A 17,869-nucleotide genomic window follows, 5' to 3' on the forward strand; every position below is an offset into this window, starting at 1 on the left:
GAGCCTGCTAGCTAAGCGTGGTGCGGAGACAAGAGAGGTCACGTGCTGCACTGCCGCTGCCACAAAGTCCTAATTCTAACCCCACGCTTGTACCTTGCTTCGGGGTATAATCTGGTATAATATCAATCCAATTTATTACAGAGCCCATCTGCACCAGCCCCTGTCTAGCGTCATTTCTGTGTTACGGTGAACCTTTTACATGACGCGCAGTACTGTTCCTTTCTCGCCTTTTCCTTTGCCGTCCTCCAGCGGTTGAGGCCACATCGATCGATCGGGTTGAAGGAATCAGATTTTTAAAGGTATCGTGTATCCAGATATTATACAGGCGCGACTTCAGTCTGGGTTGCATGGTTATCATCATACCAGTGTCTCTTTCCTGTCAACCTTCGATAATGACGCAAGAGTACCACGACATCCGAAGTCATCAGAAAATTATTGATGCTGAGAACCTATCGACTGCCGTCAGACATGCAACATTTTCAAATTTATTTGCACGTACGAGGAGCCATGTCCTTAAAGCAGCGACCCCAGCAGCTCGGTCTATCATCTTCCAATTGTCGTTGATGAACGTCTCCGTTCCTTTGAAAAAATCCGCGACGAATTTGTTCCTGCCACCCAGTTGACATATGTCAGATCTTCGCGTTAAGTTAAACGTACCGATTGAGAAATATCCAGCGGAACCAAAGCGCCTGCATGACCTTGTCTTCATCTCTCACGTTGTCCATCTCGAAGATCTCTTCTTCTCTATCGAGGATAACCCATGCGAGGACACCAAACTCATCCAGTGGTAGTGTGCTTAGAAGATCGTATAGTCGGGGACCGCCCACGCGACATGAATGGATGCCATCAGACTCAAGTAGGTATGGATACTGCGCTGCAGGCCCTAGGGGGTCAGATCGGGGAGGGGGTGTTGGCCTTCCAGAGGCGTGACTGGAGGGTGCACGAGATAGCGTGCGAGATGATACAGAACTACTGCGCGTACTAGTCGACAATGCCAATGAACTTGTACGAAGTATTGGATTATGCCACTTTGGTTTGACTGTCAAGTTTATCTGTGTCAATAAAAGCTTGAGATGCAACAGAGGTATTTCGTGATGGAGGCTGTGTAGTCGCTGGAGTGGATTCGTCATTGTGAAAATTAGATGAGAAGTCAGTAATCTCTGTCGAAGTAGTTCTTGTCGAAGTTGTTGTCATCGCACGTGGATGGGGCAATCTGTGAAGCAGGAATCGTCGCTGATCTTCAGGCCCTGAGCATGAAATATTTAGAGAAAAAACTTACAGTGGAACATGCCTACTGGCAGGCAACGCAGCTGGTAATGCAACATGTCTTGTCAGTGGAAGTTCAACCCACAAAGTATAGTTATCCTGCATGAATTTGGTCAGCTTTGAATCTTCCGTTGCTGCATATAACCTACCATATCCCAACAGCAATCTACTCCTGAATGGTCCCATTGAAGATGAGCATTGAGAATTGTCTGCGAGGGAAATATTCCGTGAAGTCCGCAAAGTGGACATCGCCAATCTGTCATTGTCGTCCGAGTCTGGTGTCGTTTTGGATATCTATCCTCGGCTATTTGCGCTACGCACTTGTATACAACCGTGACGGGTTTAGAAGGCGGAATACTATGAGACGGATCAATTCCAAGGGACTTGCATCGACTGAGAAATCCTTTGCGGAGGTGTCGTAGCATGAAGGGAAGACGGCGTAATTGTACCAGCCGGATGGTCGTCAGTGAAATGTTTTCTAAAGCCTCAATAAGAGCATCTGAGGGAATTTCCGCAGCTGCTTCATCCTTTTCTGCAACGTCAGATTCTGAGGATGATCCTCTCCGCTTGCGAGCAACGTCCTGAGGGGAGAGGTCCACATATTCCAGTTCCTCGCTATCTTCGCGCGCAGGAGCGGGTATCGGAGATTCGTCATTGTCAGACGATTCGCTGCTTTGGGAATTCACAGGAGTGACAGAACGTCGTATCTCGGGTGCAACCCTCGTCGATTTGAGTCCAAATTGAAATTTTCTAGCTGCTTTCACTTGGGCACTGGCCTTTCTACATAATCGCTGTCAGACAGTACCCGACGGTTGCCGTCAGTCAAAACTCACTTGACAATCTCAACAGATTTGCCTGAAGATTTGCCCCTGCTCGTTTTGGACAACTTCAAACCAACATCGACATAGTTTGCACTCCCGCTGCTATGTTCACTTGAGCTGTCAACAAGATGGCCCTGGTTACCACCCCTGTTTGTGCTGGACATACGAGGCACACGTGAATTTGTCCTTCCGCCTATGCCCTCAAACTTTCGCGCGTATTTTCCAGAGAATGACTCCGTATGTATGTGAAGGCGCATTTGTTGCGATTTAGTGGCACGGTGCTGGTCAACTAAGGGACATTGAGCAGAGTAATGATGATATAGTAATTTGGATACGCTTACATGCATTGATGGTTGATTGTCTACCAAGATCCCTACGTGGGACTAGTCGATGTGAGGCGCAAGGTTGTTGGAGACGTGCTCATTGTACGTACCATCTGTTGACGATTTCCTTGGAGCACCAACTCGGGAGGATCTCTCGGGAAAGAAGGAAACTGATTGAGACGGAAGCTCTTCTCTTCTCTCTGAGGTACCAGATGAACCATGACCTGGAGTGGACCGTCCAAGGTTCTGCCCAACCCTATTACGAGCAACAGGACGCCGCTCCACGGGCAGTGGGAAGTCTTCGATACTGAAAGTAACTTTCTTTGGACCTCTGACAGCAACATCATTTTGCTGCAGAGGGTTGTTGATAACTACATTTCGAGCAACATCGATGAAAGCGATAATGTCATTCATTCACCGTCAGCTAGTTTAAGTTTATTTTACTCACCAGGTCGTGATGAATTTCTACTGACTGGTCTCGCGTTCAACTCTTGGTCTCTAGTATTATGAGCATCGATTCTTGTGTCAGTGGTTGCAGGTCTTAGAGCGGGAACTTTTGCTGCGAGACGATCGCCAGGCCTTGCATTATTGGTGGCAGTTTTTGCAGCAACAAGCCTTGTAGGATTATCGAGTCTTTGATCGGTTGCAAGTCTGTGGGCGGGGGCCTGTGTTGCAATGCGACCGTCTGTCCTTGAGCTGTTGGTGACAGTTTTTGCAGCAATACTGGTACTTGGTCTTCTAGTGTTATCAAGCCTCGGCTCGGTGAGTTTGCGGGCACTCTTGACGATGCGAGGGAGAGGAGGTGCTCGATCCCGTGGATCTGACATACCAGTACCATGAAGATGGATATCGATGAAGCCAATGGTATACTAATCAGTATCATATTGTCGCTTGTCGCTGTTGTGAGCAAGTGTGACGATGAGTGGCTTCGATAACACGTGGGCGTGACAATTCGTATTCTCGCAAGTTTTCTTGCAATTTGTGTCCATCATGGTCGAGGATGATATCCTATGTACATAGGACATTACTTCAAGTTTCTAATCTATTGGACCCCCAGTTTCGCTTCTGCTCTCTGAAGTCGCGACAGATGCCCTGATGCTGAGATGTAACTGTGGCAAATTAGCAGCAGCGAGCAACTAGTAAGTAAGACAGTAGATTGTCTTGGTTTTCTCCTGGCTTAATGATTTAACTACCAAGTGCTAGACCCTCAGCCTCGCGGGGGAGTCTGCGCAAGCAATGTGTCTCCACTGGTTCTAGCCGTCTGCAATCGTCGGTCCCAAATAAAACAAATGCGCCCACTGACGACGCCCCTCCCCATCACTGTTACCTCCTTGCCGACTGGGGCCCAACTGAGGATTCTTATCCAACGTTGTGATGGATCGTTGAACTAAACGAAGGGTTTGTATGAAATATTTGGTATATAATTATTTAATTAATAGTTCTATGAAAATTCGGAGGTTTGACACTGACATGATGTTGAGAAATCTACTATGATACCGCGGCGGGCATGAACCACGATCGGAGGACATTGAATGTCGCCGACGGCGGTACCTGGCTGTGCCATAGCCAACCCGATCACTTCAATTCCGAGTCTTGGACTGCCCCGTACCCTTCCCCTGTCTCTGGCTGTGCATAACTCCTCTGTTCTTTGAAGCTGAGCGCACTGTTTGACGATCTGAGCGCCATCACGCGCACGGACCATGATGATGTAATATATGTCTTAGTAAGTTCTCTTGCCTTTATATTAGATTACATAAGTTTACCGGCCCGCAGCGAGATTTTCAAATCGGATATCCCGATTGGGAGATCTGAGACATCCGGTGAGTCATCCATAGGGGTACCAATTCATTGCAACTTGATCAATTGAATTGAGAGTTCCGCTCAGGCTCTCGGGTACCAATATGACGTCTCCTCTGTTCAGTATAAAAGGACCTTGGATTTTCGCAGTAACCTCAATCAATTCACAATCATCTCACAATCAACCAACTCACAATCAACTCTCACCAAATAATCATGTACTCGAAATTCATCAGTGTCGCATTCGTCCTCGCTGCCACTTTGGCTCCTACCGGTGCAGTGGTCTTCCCAAGGGCCAATATTGCTCGTGATTCTGCTACTCCATCTCCCACTATCACGTCTACTGTTGTCCCTACTACTATCGCCACAGTGCCCACCACTACGTCGTCGTCTTCCACCGGCACGACTTCCACTTCGCCTACGATGTCCACCTCACCTACGACTTCTATTACGCCCCCGCCCTCTACCCATCCAACAATCACCCCGTCCACTACCCTGGTTACGCCTACCACCTCCTTGACGCCCACAACCTCGCTGACGCCTAAACCTCCCACTACCACACCAACGCCCTCAGCGACTGTGACGCCCACCGTGACGCCAACCCAGACCGTCAAACCTTCTGGTCAGCCGAACAAGGGGCCGTCTCCATCCGTGTCATCTTTGTCGTGTGATGGCTTCCAGCCATGGCAGGCTAATCTCGCAGTAAGTTGTATCTTCGCCCTAGTTGTCCTTCCGCTCACATCCGGTTCAGTACAGCGCAGGCGCTCAGGTTATCTTTAACAACCAATTGTGGACCGCTAGTCAATGGAGCTATAACAACAACCCAGAGTCTGCCGCTGGCGCATGGACTTTGAATGGGCCTTGCAACCAACCGATCAGCAACAAAGTCGATTGCACCGGAATTCCTGCTTGGAACAAGGCCACTGCTTACTCCGGGGGTTCCAAAGTAACCTTCAATGGTCATCTCTGGATTTCTACGCAGTGGACTCAGAGCAACAGTCCTGGTGACACTTCTGGAACTTGGAAGGATTTGGGGGCTTGCAACTAATACAATAATTTGGACAATTTAGACATTTATGACATTCATACGAAGGACTTTGCATCATGGACATTGCTTTGTTACTAGGACTATTTTATGGACTTGATTAGATTTCTTGTATTTTCGCTATGAATCAATTGCTTTAACTCCAATTATTTTTTTTCGATTGAATCGGATTTTCCGATTTGTTTGCAGTTTGCACCAGGGGGTATTAAGCAACATACAATAATAGCAAAGATTCCCCAACGTTCTTAGACTTTGAAACGCCGTTGGATCCGTGTCCACATATAGCGGACACTCGACTCAAGTGCTGAGGTCATCGACCTCCTATCTTTGTCCTATCTCATATTCTCAATGCAAGACTCGCGAGTCGAATGAAGGATTGATTAAAACTGCCTAAACGAACGTATCATTAATGCGCAAAACGGAAATCAAGTCTTCTGTTCCCAACATCCTTGGTCGTGCTCAGATAGTGTGCACGTTCCTATCATATAACTACTCTTTAGTGCCAGAACCCTAGCTCTTTGGTGAACTCACCTGTGTTGTCATTGCATCCCAAATCCTGGCTCGTTGTCGGTTGCGCCAGATATAATATGCTTTCGTACCTGGGTACAGAAAACAGATGTTGATGCAGCAGATGATGATGAGGATCTTATTGCCGCGTCGATCTATGTGCGTGGATGAGTGTGACAATTATGTTGCCTGGGAAAGAAATGAGGAGTGACATACATCTGGGAGCATCGCTGGCCACGTAGATCTGTGAGGATATGATTGCACTGGCTTGCACGAACCTAGCGGAACGTGAGTATGTCTACAGTTTTGATATGGAGAATTCTATACATGTTGTATAACGACGCGTTGACTGTTCGACTTGCCACTGCCCCGGCGTTACGAGAGCACCACCCCACCTGAAACAAGAGATGAGTACTATTTGACTGGAAAATCGTTTTAAGCAGTACCTGGATTGGATGGGTATATCTGGTAACACGAGGCGAGGACGTCAAGAATGGTCTTCAAGAACACTAATGCTGACAATTTCGAACTTACGGATATGACAACAAACCAGTCACCACAACCTGAACAGTGGAGTAAACCTCGTATAAGGTGCTGCGCAAAACGCACTACTCACAAAAAATACCCAAGGGTTAGGGCTGCTGGGCAACGCATACAGTGCAACGAGGAAAGGCAACGTCCAGAGGTCCTCCATCATCGACACAATAGAACGCTCGTTAACAAACTCTGAGACAATCGTGATCAGAAACATAGTGACCATTCCGAGAGCCTGAGAGGGTATTGTAAGGAGGTTGGTTTGAAATGTGTTAAATCTGCGTTCCTGGCCTTGAGTGTGTCAAAACGAAGGGATACTCGTGATACCTACCCGATATCCCTAAGTAGTAAAGTGAGATATGTCGATGGGGGAGTGTTTGGGATGCCAAACATGAGGCCGCTGCGTTTCATGAGGTCCAACTCTTACAAAGATCAGGGGAAAGGCGTACATGATGTAAATTGGCCAAAGGTCATAGTCGCACATTGCTGTCCACAGGCGACGCAATGTAAGGCCCTCGCGGTTGTGCATGTCACCCTGAGGGAGAGTGTTAGTTACAGTGCTTAACGAGACTGGGACATAATCACTCACCTTGGTGGGATCATCACGAAGTATTCGGTTGACCATAATGATCTCTTCTCTTTCCGTGAACCAACCGTTTGGCCGGAACCATGTTTTTGTCTGCGTTGGCGATGGAGGCATGCGGAAAAAAGATAAAAATCCTATAAGAAGAGTGAGGAGTCCCCTGTGGGAGGGTCGAGTTCGCGCGTCTTATGTTATTGGAAAGAAACGGACGCACTCAATCATGAACAACCACCTTGTATCGAGTCAGGTTTTTGCGAAATGAGCATCAAACTTTTACTGACCTCCATCCCGCAGCGCCAGCCACACCACCCATGTGAAGCGTGCCATAGGCTATGAAACTAGCAATGATAGCGCAGAAATTCGAAGACATCCAGAACAGGGCGAGGCGGACGGGTAGTTCCGTCTTCGTGTAAAAATCTGTCCGAAAGGTCAGCAATATAAGTCGAGGTAGAAATTAACTGACATACAAGATAGATATAATATCAGGTCAGGGATATAGCTATGAAATGTGAACAAAATGTACTCGAGCGCGCGCAGGAGTCAGACTTACCCGCCTTGTAATGCGCTGAAGTGACTGATCAGTGACAAGCTTTGAGACAGTAATTATATGGTATTACCCAAGAAGCGCTCGGCAGACTAGGAACGAGGTCCTACCGGTCAGCCAGAATTGTGACAGAGACACGACACCTATGGCCTATCGATAAGAACAGTTTTGATGCAGTTGTTCTGCTACATACTCCAGAGGCAGATCTGCGTTGGGATCCAACGATCCGGGCCAACCTTCAATGCGATCATAGGTCACACGAAAAAATCTAGAGTAAATACACGTACTCGCTTCGAGACAAGCTGTGACGGTAGTTCTGCGCATAAAAATGCCAACCTGAACACAGTATTTCCGAGGTTGAAGTCTGGATAGCTAAGTCGGGATATTATTCAAATGGCAATCGAACAAACTTGCCGTTTGTAGTCAATCCAAGATCCTGCAAAAGAGAGTCCGAGTTTGCCTGGCTGATGTTGCTTCTGTCCAGGTTCAAAGCGGAAAATCCTACAGCTGCCATAAGCATGATCTTCCAGTCCAACTTGCGGACCAGGGCCTTCCTCCCATTTAACATGAATTAAATCATGATAAGTATGAAAACTGACCCTTTCCTCCCCGTACGTCCACCGAGTGGCTGGATCAAACCTGTGGAGATTCTCGTAGTCCTTCTTAGGCCAATAGTGCGGTGCAAGGTCAGGATCATCAAAAACAGAGCGTCTAGTCGCGATTGCATCAGGGTCAGGGTGGACAATCTGCTCTCGACGAAAGATGGCTGTTGTCCATGAGAACTGTTCCCCTGCATCATCCACCAGATCATCATTTGGTAAAGAGGAACTTCTTTTGCCAACAGAAGACAGTAAAGATACGGACCGACTGATGCCGTCCGTCGTCGGAGTCTGCTGCCCTGGGGTAGCACTCACAGAGGTTATCATCTCGATGGGAGAAAACCACTGGTATAGAAGAACGGAAGAAGAATCCACCTATAAAAGCACTCAGGACAGGCACAGCTGAGCAACCAACTATCCCAACTCGCATGCAACTCGGAGTTGTGCGAGTGAGTGGTATCACCTTCCTGATGGATTGCGCAAGGTCCTGTTCTAACAATAGGCAGAACTATGCACTTGACCTACAAATTTTGTTATCGGTTTTTTGTTATCGCTTGAACGGAAATGCAGCGTAACTTTAACGAGTGCCACGACTATCCTGGAGCGTTCGCCTAAGTCAGTACTTGCAGAGACAGCATGTTCATCCCATTGTACTCAATGAACTGTAATGATCGGGTTGCCGGTTATGTTCATGAGTACATTTATACGCCTGAAGTCCCAAAGTGGCTGTCAGAAACCAAGAGCACCGACAGGGATGTCACTAAAGATGTTATCATGCATATGGTGCACTTCATAAAATGGCAGAGGTGGGGAAAAACGACTACGTACTCAGGACACCATGCACATGCATCATGGGGCAGCTAGCAGTGAGTGATATCACGTATGAATGGCGATATCTAGCACGACCGTCTACTATGGCGTCTGTGGCCCAGTCAACTGTCACTGCGTTACCATAAATTTCTCGACATAAGGTCAAACGCCAACTTCTGGAGAACCGTTCAAACTTCACGTGGCTTACTAATTTCGGTCGTCTCAGGCATTGGGGTGCTGCTGCTGTACCACTTATCCGCCAGCTTTCCAGTTGGTTCCCGTAGCAATGAAGTTCACAAAACCTGCATAGGTTATGCACAAGGGTAAGTATTGAAGTGTAAGGAATAGTTGTTTGAACTTGTTTCTTAACTATTTTCTATTAAACAGATAGTTCCAACAGATAGTTCCAAAACCAACCACGACACGAAGCGCCTTTCCATATTTTCCGTTCATATTCATCCCGATGGTTCACGCATAGCGACATGAGGGTTAGATGCCAAAATTCGTATCTGGAGCACGAAACCCATTCTTAATCATGCATCCGAAATGAGCAATCGACCACCGAAGTCTTTGTGCACGCTGAGTATGCATACAGGTCCCGTCTTGACGGCATTCCTGGGAGGTGGTTTGCAAGTGGGAGTGATGACGAGATTGTGATGATATGGGACCTTGATCCGTGAGTTCGGTGAATGACTTTGATGTGCTTCTGAAACATTCATCTGTGCTTCTCTCCTTTAGATACAGATTGGTTAGGGGCAAGGTCTTTGGTTCCAATGAAGTCAATGTAGAAGGATGGAAACCAGTGAAGCGACTTCCAGGCCACGAAAGCGGTGAATTGGCTTTGCTCGCTTGTTTTTCTATTTGCACTAAATAACTACTAGACATTACTAACCTAGCATGGGCGCCAGGGAATCGTTACCTTGCCTCAGTTGGCCTTGATTCTGTCGTTTTAGTTTGGTGTGGATATACTCTGGAGTCTGGATGAGTTGGATGAACCCAACACTATCACGGGTGCTGCCAGTGTTTGTACAAAACATACCGAAGTGCCAGTCAAGCTCAAACAAGTGCAGGAGGTATACTAGGGACTGACGGGTATTATGTAGGATCGTAATCTATATATATGCATGTACCATCTTCGCTAGAAACGATTTAATCCACATTTCGAACAACGTCCTCACAGCGGGGACATAAATCATGCTCCTCTTCACGAGTATACGTCCAGCACCGTGGACACTTGCTCGAAGACGCGGGTCTAACGCGAATTGACAGCTCAAAGTCCGAGTCTACGTAGAAGAAATAAGGCGAATGAATACCAGAAACAGCTTTTAAAAACACAGAACATACCGGGTACATCCATTGAAGAAACATAGGACCACGCGAATGAACTTGTACCAAGAGAGTCTTCATCCGTGATAGTGGCATTAGAGACGATGAAAAGCGTCTTCAGGAACGTCTCTACGCGCAAATACCGTTCACTTACGAAAAGCGGGAAGATCAAGCTGCTCACCTTCGCGTTTGATCAACTGTAGTAAGTATGGTTGCACAGATATATTGTTGGGCAAGATGATATCGAGCTCAGCTTCTAGAGAGCTCTTGAGATGCCTACATCGAAACATGCTCGGACTATGAACGCAAAAAAGAATTGGGCACTCACTTGTCTCCTCGAGCCTTTTCCAAAAGAGATAGCACGGCGCTGCGCATCCTCAGCAAATTAGCCATGTCTTGTTCGGCATGCGGATCACTCCACTCAGTGCTCTATTTGGTTCAAGAGAATGTTAGGGAAAGTACAAACTGCGACATCACTACTCACGACAGGAGTCCACTTCTTCGCAAAGACAGATAGCTGGGACACAGCTTCATCACCTTCATGGAGAGCAGTGTGAATTTCCTCTGCCAGGTAAGGGAGCACTGGGGCCATTACAGAGGTCATATAGTCGAGGACCTGGTGAGAACATCAGTTCAACCGTATAATCTCACTGGATAGCGCTCACTTTGGCAAGAATTGTCACAACTGCCCGTCTCTCGACACTTTGAATGTCGTTGGCATAGAGGCAGTCTTTCGTAATATCAAAGTAGAGCGATGACAACGTGAGGTTTGCAAAGTTGGTCAAGGAAGTCATGACTAGCGCGGGGTGAGCATGTAAATTCCATGAACACGATGAGCTCCCACCTTTTGGGAAGTTATAGTTTGCATATCCTTCTGCAGCAATTTGATCGAGCTTGTAAAGCTCGTTCATCACAAAGCGCTCAGCCTGTCGCAAGAATCAAATATGGTATTAGACATCAATTGAATGCGTGAACTGACCAAGCCCAGTTCGCTGCGTTCAACCGGAACAAAGTGCTTTCGTTGAGCAGTTGTACCAATATTTCCAAGAATAAACCGAGCAGAATTACGGATTCTTCTCATAGATTCCGCACACTGAGCAAGAACTGTGGGTCCAATGGACATATCCCGCCAGTACTCGACAGTTGCTACCCATAAGCGGAGGACATCGGTGCCGTACGCAGGTTCTTTCTTCTTATCCTGTCGACCGCAAAAATTCAGCGAACTATATGCGTAAAATAAACAATGACTGACCTTGCCACCGTGGATGATTGTCATCGGGCTGACAATGTTTCCCAGGGATTTACTCATCTTCTTGCCTGCCTCATCAAGTACCATACCATGCGTAATCAGCGTTCCGTATGGGCTCACTGGCCTTGCAGCACTTTGTCCGGAACTAACGCCCACTGAGGTTAACAACTGACTCTGGAACCACCCACGATGCTGGTCTGTGCCTTCAAGACATACGTCCGCCCGATGTTTTCTCCCACCTGTGGGGGCGCTCAGTGTACTCCAATTTGACCCGCTATCAAACCAGACGTCCATCGTGTCCGTGCCTTTGCGCCAAGCTTCAGGCCCACCTGCAAATTTGGCGAGTAGCTCTGGTGTAAGGAAGTCTTCAACTGGACCTTCCCACCAATGAGCCACGCCCCGTTCAGACAAAACACGTAATATGTGGGTGAGGGATTCGGATGAGAGGATGGCGGTATCCGTTGGGGTGTGGTATAAAGCCGGGATGGGGACACCCCACACTCGCTGGCGAGAAATGCACCATTCAGAACGTGAGCGAACGAATGACTCTAGTCTATTGCGGGCTGTGATCAAACAAACTTAGAATATAATACCAAGGACAGAAGGGGAACGTACACGAGGGCGGATAGAACTGTACATCCTGCAGCGCGTGAAGTGCATCATCCTTGATACCGTCCAGATTGGCAAACCATTGGGAGGTAGCCCTATTCGACTACGTAAGCACCGAAGTAGGCCTATCTCGCCGGGCGCAACTTACGTTACAATGATAGGTTCACCAGTCTTCCAATCATACGGATAGCGATGCTTGATCCTCTGCACTTTCACAAGGGACCCGGTGGACTCCAGCAGGTTGACGATAGCCTTGTTTCCACCCTTGAGTACCTCTTGTCCTACTAGTGTTTGCGCAGCTTCTTCGCCTACGACATGAGCAACATCAGGAGAAAATTTGCCAGCATCGTCGACGTGACAAATAATATCCGTGGGGCCCTGCAGAAGACCTAGCGATCGGAATGCCAGGTAATCTTCTGCACCATGTGCGGGAGCGCAGTGCACCAGACCGGATCCAGACTCTGATGTGACATGAGCCGCCGCAATAATCTTTGCGCTCATCGAGCCAGACGGATGGATCGAAGAGAAGACGGAGCGGAATTGTGCGCCCACCAGATCTGCGCCCTTGATTTCAGCAATAACTTCATAGGGTCCAATGATGTGCTCCAGCGAGACGAGACGATCTTTAGCAACAACGAAAGCATCCTCCTTGACAGATGAGCGCACGAAACTGTAAATCAATTCAGGATGAACGGCAATGCCCTAACGAAAGAATATCTATGAGGATGTTAAGATTGATGTAACTCATCCATACCATGTTTGCTGTTAGAGTCCAAGGTGTAGTAGTCCATACTAGCAAACTTGCCGAAGGCTCCTTGGCTAAGACTTCTCGGAGCGCAATGTTCGCGATTGTAGTCTGCGAGTCCAACGGAAAGGTCACATAGGCTGAATGCGAGACATGATCATCGTTATAAACGAGCTCCGCTTCCGCAAGAGCGGAATGCGACGAGGGAGAGTAATGTACTGGTCGGTAGTGCCGGTAAATAAGACCTACGCGATATATGAATGAACAATAGAGTTGTGTGCCAGGAGACGAGAAATCGTATACCTTGCTCAACCATTCGTTGAAATACCTGAAGCTGACGAATCTCATAATCATGGTCTTCAGGAAGAGGTCTGTAAGTCAAAATATAGCCATAGATGCGTCTCAAGTCATACCAAGTGTACGAAAGGTCGTGTTTGGGCTCCAGTCAGCCATTATACAAAATTGCTCGAATTCTTCCTGCTGCGTCGTCATTTCGCGCTCTGCCGTTTCTCTGGCTGCGGCGCGTATGACATTGGGTGGTAATGAAAGAGCATCCTTCTAGATTTCATATTCATTCGACGCGACATCGCTAGAGGGAAAGAACTACGTGCCTTTAACTCCTGTAGTGCCTTATTTTCAATGGGTAAACCATGACAGTCCCAGCCAGGGTGGTAGCTTCGACAGATGAGCGTTACTATTCAATAGTAGGAAGGAAGAACTCACTGTACTTGATGACCTGTCAAGACTTGGTACCTGTTAATGATGTCCTTTATGATTTTATTTAAAGCATGTCCTGGAAATGAAATATTGTTATTGCGGATTTCATATGATGTTCTTTGCATACCCATGTGAAGGTGACCGTTCGCATAAGGAGGGCCGTCGAGCAGGACGAAGAGTGGTCTGTGCACATTTTGCGCCTACTTACTGCTGCAGTTAACAAGAAGCATCGAAGAGTTTGAGCGACGCACCTGCCACCGATATAGCTCTTCGCAAGTCTTCTTTTTATATAACGACTCGGATTTTGCTGAGTCTGCCCAGAGCGGAAACGAAGTCTTTGGCAAGAGAAGAGTCTTTGAATAGGCTTTGAGGTCTGTGCTAGCGTTCTTCAAAGATTGGGAAAAATGGCGACTTTTGGATGACTTGAACACATGCGGGCGAACTGGCCTCGTGGCGATTCGTCCAACCACCAGACACATGAAGCTAGGAACGCAGTCAACCCAATTCATCAAAATTCTTCAAATGTCACAACACGTAACATTACCTAATTAGGAATTGTGGAAAACGCTGCGCGTGCTCTTCGTGCTCTCTCGGATTCCTGGTTCTCCTCTCTGCTTCACTTTCGCACCCACCCACCTGTATCGCTGGGTCTGTTTGGGGTGTCCGAGTCCGTGTTCTACCTGTCGAGCCGTTTAGGGTACCAGTCTTCGTGGCCTCATTGCAGTGCTTCCGCCTCCTGTGACTCCGACAATCGATCAATTGAACATCGGATCGCCAACGGACCTTTTGATTGGTGCTGGCTATTTACTGAGGCTGACATAGGGCTACGAAAGGCTTGATTTGAACTTGGAGGCTTCATTCCAATCACAATGCTAATAGAAACTCGACTGGTCTTTGGAGACAACTCATGAGGAGTCCGACCTTATGTGTGGGTCGTGGAGAACGCTGTACTGCTATTCCCCGAGCTGGTATTGTCATACCAGCCTAGTCGGATCGATCACATGAAGGACTGTCTCGCACCCCCTCTCTGCCTGCATACTTCTAAGTTCACGCAGCATTGTCTCACCGACTCGGAGAGTCCAAACAATGTGAGCGCAACGTCATATTTTTTGGTTGGCATCGGACTCATTAAGCACAAGGCAGTCTTGCAGATCCGAGTTGCGATCTTGACCGATCAGCGACACCCATTGAAAACATTCATTCGGACTTATATATAATATAATATTCTGGCTCTAGGAAGGGCCTAGGATATGCCCCCTCGGTGTGCAGGTGTAGTTCGAGTATGACCACATTTTTGCTCAACTCTTCACCGACCTCATCTCATCCCAGCACATGATGTACTCGAGGTCCATTGCTGTCACGTTCATCTTCGCTTGCGTCCTTTGCTCTTACGGGTGCAGTCAACGTCACCAGAGACAGCGGTAGAGGGCCGTCCATCTGGTCCCATCTTGACGCGTATCTCTCAATTTATTTCTAATTCCTTTGGCTAACTATATTCTGTGCCTTTCGCTCCGGCAAACCACAGCTCTTCAGCTGGGGACACTGGGCTTGTCGAATACAACTGTTTTTCGGTGGACACTTGAGCTCAAGTGCTGAGGGTATCTTCCTATCTCTTACTCTTAATGCAAGACTCGCAAGTCGAATAAATAGTTGTTTAAAGTTGCGTAAGTGAACGTATCGTTAATGCGCAAAACGGAAATCAAGTCTTCTGTTCCCAACATCCTTGGTCGTGCTCAGATAGTGTGCACGTTCCTATCATATAAGAAGTCTTTAGCGTCGGAGCTCTAGCTCTTTAGAAGTCCACGATGAACTCACCTGTGTTGTCATTGCATCCCAAATCCTGGCTCGTTGTCGGTTGCGCCAGATGTAATATGCTTTCGTACCTGGGTACAGAAAACAGATGTTGATGCAGCAGATGATGATGAGAATTTTATTGCCGCGTCGATCTATGTGCGTGGATGAGTGTGACAATTATGTCGCCTGGGAAAGGAAATGAGGAGTGACATACATCTGGGAGCATCGCTGGCCACGTAGATCTGTGAGGATATGATTGCACTTACTTGCACGAACCTAGCGGAACGTGAGTATGTCTACAGTTTGGATATGAAGAATTCTATACATGTTGTATAACGACGCGTTAACTGTTCGACTTGCCACTGCCCCGGCGTTACGAGAGCACCACCCTACCTGAAATAAGAGATGAGTATTTCGCTCGAAGATCGTTTTCAGCAGTACCTGGATTGGATGGGTATATCTGGTAACACGAAGACGTCAAGAGTGGTCTTCAAGAACACTAATGCTCACAAGTTCGAACTTACGGATATGACAACAAACCAGTCACCACGACCTGAACAGTGGAGTAAATTCCATGTAATGTGCTGCGCAAAACGCGTTGCTCACAAAAAATATCCAAGGGTTAGGGCTGCTGGGCAACGCATACAGTGCAACGAGGAAAGGCAACGTCCAGAGGTCCTCCATCATCGACACAATAGAACGCTCGTTAACAAACTCTGAGACAATCGTGATCAGAAACATAGTGACCATTCCGAGAGCCTGAGACGGTATTGTGAGGAGGTTGGTATGCAAATGTGTTGAATCTGTGTTGCCTGGCCTTGAGTGTGTCAAACCGAAGGGATACTCGTGATACCTACCCGATGTCCCTGAGTAGTAAAGTGAGATACGTTGATGGGGGAGTGTTCGGGATACCAAACATGAGGCCGCTGCGTTTCATGAGGTCCAATTCTTACAAAGATCAGGGGAAAGGCGTACATGATGTAAATTGGCCAAAGGTCATAATCACACATTGCTGTCCACAGGCGACGCAATGTAAGGCCCTCGCGGTTGTGCATATCACCCTGAGAAATAGAGTTAGTCACAGCGTCTAACGAGACTGGGACATAATCACTTACCTTAGTAGGATCATCACGAAGTATTCGGTTGACCATAATAATCTCTTCTCTTTCCGTGAACCAACCGTTTGGCCGGAACCATGTTTTTGTCTGCGTTGGCGATGGAGGCATACGGAAAAAAGATAAAAATCCTATAAGAAGAGTGAGGAGTCCCCTGTGGGAGGGTCGAGTTCGCGCGTCTTATGTCATTGGAAATAAATGGACACACTCAATCATGAACAACCACCTTGTATCAAGTCAGGTTTTTGCGAAGTGAGCATCAAACTTTTACTGACCTCCATCCAGCAGCGCCCGCTACACCATCCATGTGAAGCGTGCCATAGGCTATAAAACTAGCAATGATGGCGCAGAAATTCATAGACATCCAGAACAGGGCGAGGCGGACGGGTAGTTCCGTCTTCGTGTAAAAATCTGTCCGAAAGGTCAGCAATATAAATTGAGGTAGAAGTTAACTGACATACAAGATAGATATAATATCAGGTCAGGGATATAGCTATGGATTGTAAACAAAGTGTACTCAAGCGCGTGCAGGAATTAGACTTACCCGCCTTGCAAGGCGCTGAAATGACTGGTCAGCGACAAGAAGCTTTGGGACAGCAATTACATGGTGTTACCCAAGAAGCGCTCGGCAGACTAGGAACGAGGTCCTACCGGTCAGCCAGAATTGTGACAGAGACACGACACCTATGGCCTATCGATAAGAACAGTTTTGATGCAGTTGTTCTGCTACATACTCCAGAGGCAGATCTGCGTTGGGATCCAACGATCCGGGCCAATCTTCAATGCGATCATAAGTCACGAAAAAATCTAGAGTAAATACACGTACTCGCTTCGAGACAAGCTGTGACGGTAGTTCTGCGCATAAAAATGCCAACCTGAACACAGTATTTCCGAGGTTGAAGTCTGGATAGCTAAGTCGGAATATTATTCAAATGGCAATCGAACAAACTTACCGTCTGTAGTCAATCCAAGATCCTGCAAAAAAGAGTCCGAGTTTGCTTGGCTGATGTTGTTCCTGTCCAGGTTCAAAGCGGAAAATCCTCCAGCTGCCATAAGCATGATCTTCCAGTCCAACTTGCGGACCAGGGCCTTCTTCCCATTTAACATGAATTAAATCATGATAAGTATGAAAACTGACCCTTTCCTCCCCGTACGTCCAACGAGCGGCTGGATCGAACCTGTGGAGATTCTCGTAGTCCTTCTTAGGCCAATAGTGCGGTGCAAGGTCAGGATCATCAAAAACAGCGCGTTTAGTCGCGATTGCATCAGGGTCAGGGTGGACAATCTGCTTTCGACGAAAGATGGCTGTTGTCCATGAGAACTGTTCCTCTTCCTCATCCACCAGATCGTCACTTGGTAAAGAAGATCTTATTTTGTCAACCGAAGACAGTAAAGAGACGGGGCGACTAATGTTGTCCGTCGTCGGGGTTGGCTGCTCTGGGGCAGCACTCACAGAGGTTGTCATCTCAATGAGAGAAAACAATG

General features: G+C 47.4%; 6 protein-coding genes across 6 annotated transcripts; 2 read left to right on the top strand and 4 right to left on the bottom strand.

Moving 5' to 3' along the window:
- Positions 1 to 59: 59 nt before the first annotated feature.
- EDB93DRAFT_1167305 (uncharacterized protein) lies at positions 60 to 3,333 on the bottom strand. Its single transcript, XM_041450233.1, has 10 exons — positions 2,859 to 3,333; positions 2,521 to 2,781; positions 2,429 to 2,470; positions 2,100 to 2,376; positions 1,416 to 2,046; positions 1,280 to 1,365; positions 1,081 to 1,213; positions 658 to 1,052; positions 500 to 608; positions 60 to 449 (listed from the first exon to the last, which is right to left on the bottom strand). Exons 1-10 carry the CDS (start codon positions 3,235 to 3,237, stop codon positions 318 to 320), a joined length of 2,445 nt encoding a protein of 814 aa, XP_041304325.1. The 5' UTR covers positions 3,238 to 3,333; the 3' UTR covers positions 60 to 317.
- Positions 3,334 to 4,293: 960 nt separating this feature from the next.
- On the top strand, positions 4,294 to 5,409 carry EDB93DRAFT_763702 (uncharacterized protein). Its single transcript, XM_041457377.1, has 2 exons — positions 4,294 to 4,909; positions 4,959 to 5,409. Exons 1-2 carry the CDS (start codon positions 4,424 to 4,426, stop codon positions 5,253 to 5,255), a joined length of 783 nt encoding a protein of 260 aa, XP_041304326.1. The 5' UTR covers positions 4,294 to 4,423; the 3' UTR covers positions 5,256 to 5,409.
- A 249-nt stretch (positions 5,410 to 5,658) lies between these two features.
- Positions 5,659 to 8,346, bottom strand: EDB93DRAFT_1253655 (allantoate permease; the record flags this gene model as incomplete). The annotated part of the gene is made up of 19 exons (XM_041453489.1): positions 5,659 to 5,730; positions 5,784 to 5,914; positions 5,976 to 6,037; positions 6,087 to 6,154; positions 6,206 to 6,224; positions 6,294 to 6,322; positions 6,376 to 6,571; positions 6,625 to 6,693; positions 6,743 to 6,828; positions 6,883 to 7,036; positions 7,091 to 7,108; positions 7,158 to 7,293; positions 7,344 to 7,375; positions 7,427 to 7,441; positions 7,494 to 7,563; positions 7,614 to 7,656; positions 7,708 to 7,792; positions 7,831 to 7,970; positions 8,020 to 8,346. The coding sequence occupies 19 exons, from the start codon at positions 8,344 to 8,346 to the stop codon at positions 5,659 to 5,661; spliced, it is 1,752 nt and encodes a 583-aa protein (XP_041304327.1).
- Positions 8,347 to 9,446: 1,100 nt separating this feature from the next.
- Positions 9,447 to 9,757, top strand: EDB93DRAFT_1041438 (uncharacterized protein; the record flags this gene model as incomplete). The annotated part of the gene is made up of 3 exons (XM_041444562.1): positions 9,447 to 9,505; positions 9,574 to 9,659; positions 9,711 to 9,757. Coding segments are annotated over 3 exons (192 nt in total), but the record flags the coding sequence as incomplete, so codon positions are not given.
- A 199-nt stretch (positions 9,758 to 9,956) lies between these two features.
- On the bottom strand, positions 9,957 to 13,954 carry EDB93DRAFT_1302273 (tRNA synthetases class I-domain-containing protein; the record flags this gene model as incomplete). Its single annotated transcript, XM_041454701.1, has 18 exons — positions 9,957 to 10,112; positions 10,174 to 10,284; positions 10,337 to 10,431; positions 10,484 to 10,584; positions 10,640 to 10,771; positions 10,821 to 10,951; positions 11,000 to 11,081; positions 11,135 to 11,353; positions 11,408 to 11,967; positions 12,020 to 12,108; positions 12,162 to 12,715; positions 12,768 to 13,003; positions 13,062 to 13,115; positions 13,172 to 13,316; positions 13,370 to 13,433; positions 13,482 to 13,551; positions 13,603 to 13,675; positions 13,727 to 13,954. 18 exons carry the CDS (start codon positions 13,952 to 13,954, stop codon positions 9,979 to 9,981), a joined length of 3,078 nt encoding a protein of 1,025 aa, XP_041304329.1. The 3' UTR covers positions 9,957 to 9,978.
- A 1,201-nt stretch (positions 13,955 to 15,155) lies between these two features.
- EDB93DRAFT_1106606 (allantoate permease) lies at positions 15,156 to 17,849 on the bottom strand (the record flags this gene model as incomplete). Its single annotated transcript, XM_041447634.1, has 16 exons — positions 15,156 to 15,227; positions 15,291 to 15,358; positions 15,484 to 15,511; positions 15,536 to 15,545; positions 15,794 to 15,822; positions 15,876 to 16,028; positions 16,127 to 16,330; positions 16,385 to 16,538; positions 16,660 to 16,795; positions 16,846 to 16,877; positions 16,929 to 16,952; positions 17,119 to 17,161; positions 17,211 to 17,239; positions 17,260 to 17,287; positions 17,338 to 17,476; positions 17,523 to 17,849. The coding sequence occupies 16 exons, from the start codon at positions 17,847 to 17,849 to the stop codon at positions 15,156 to 15,158; spliced, it is 1,476 nt and encodes a 491-aa protein (XP_041304330.1).
- Between the last annotated feature and the right edge of the window lie 20 nt (positions 17,850 to 17,869).

The sequence above is a fragment of the Suillus bovinus genome, assembly GCF_016758785.1.
Source record: "Suillus bovinus strain UH-Sbo-P2 chromosome Unknown EDB93scaffold_62, whole genome shotgun sequence".
NCBI classification, from domain to species: Eukaryota; Fungi; Basidiomycota; class Agaricomycetes; order Boletales; family Suillaceae; genus Suillus; species Suillus bovinus.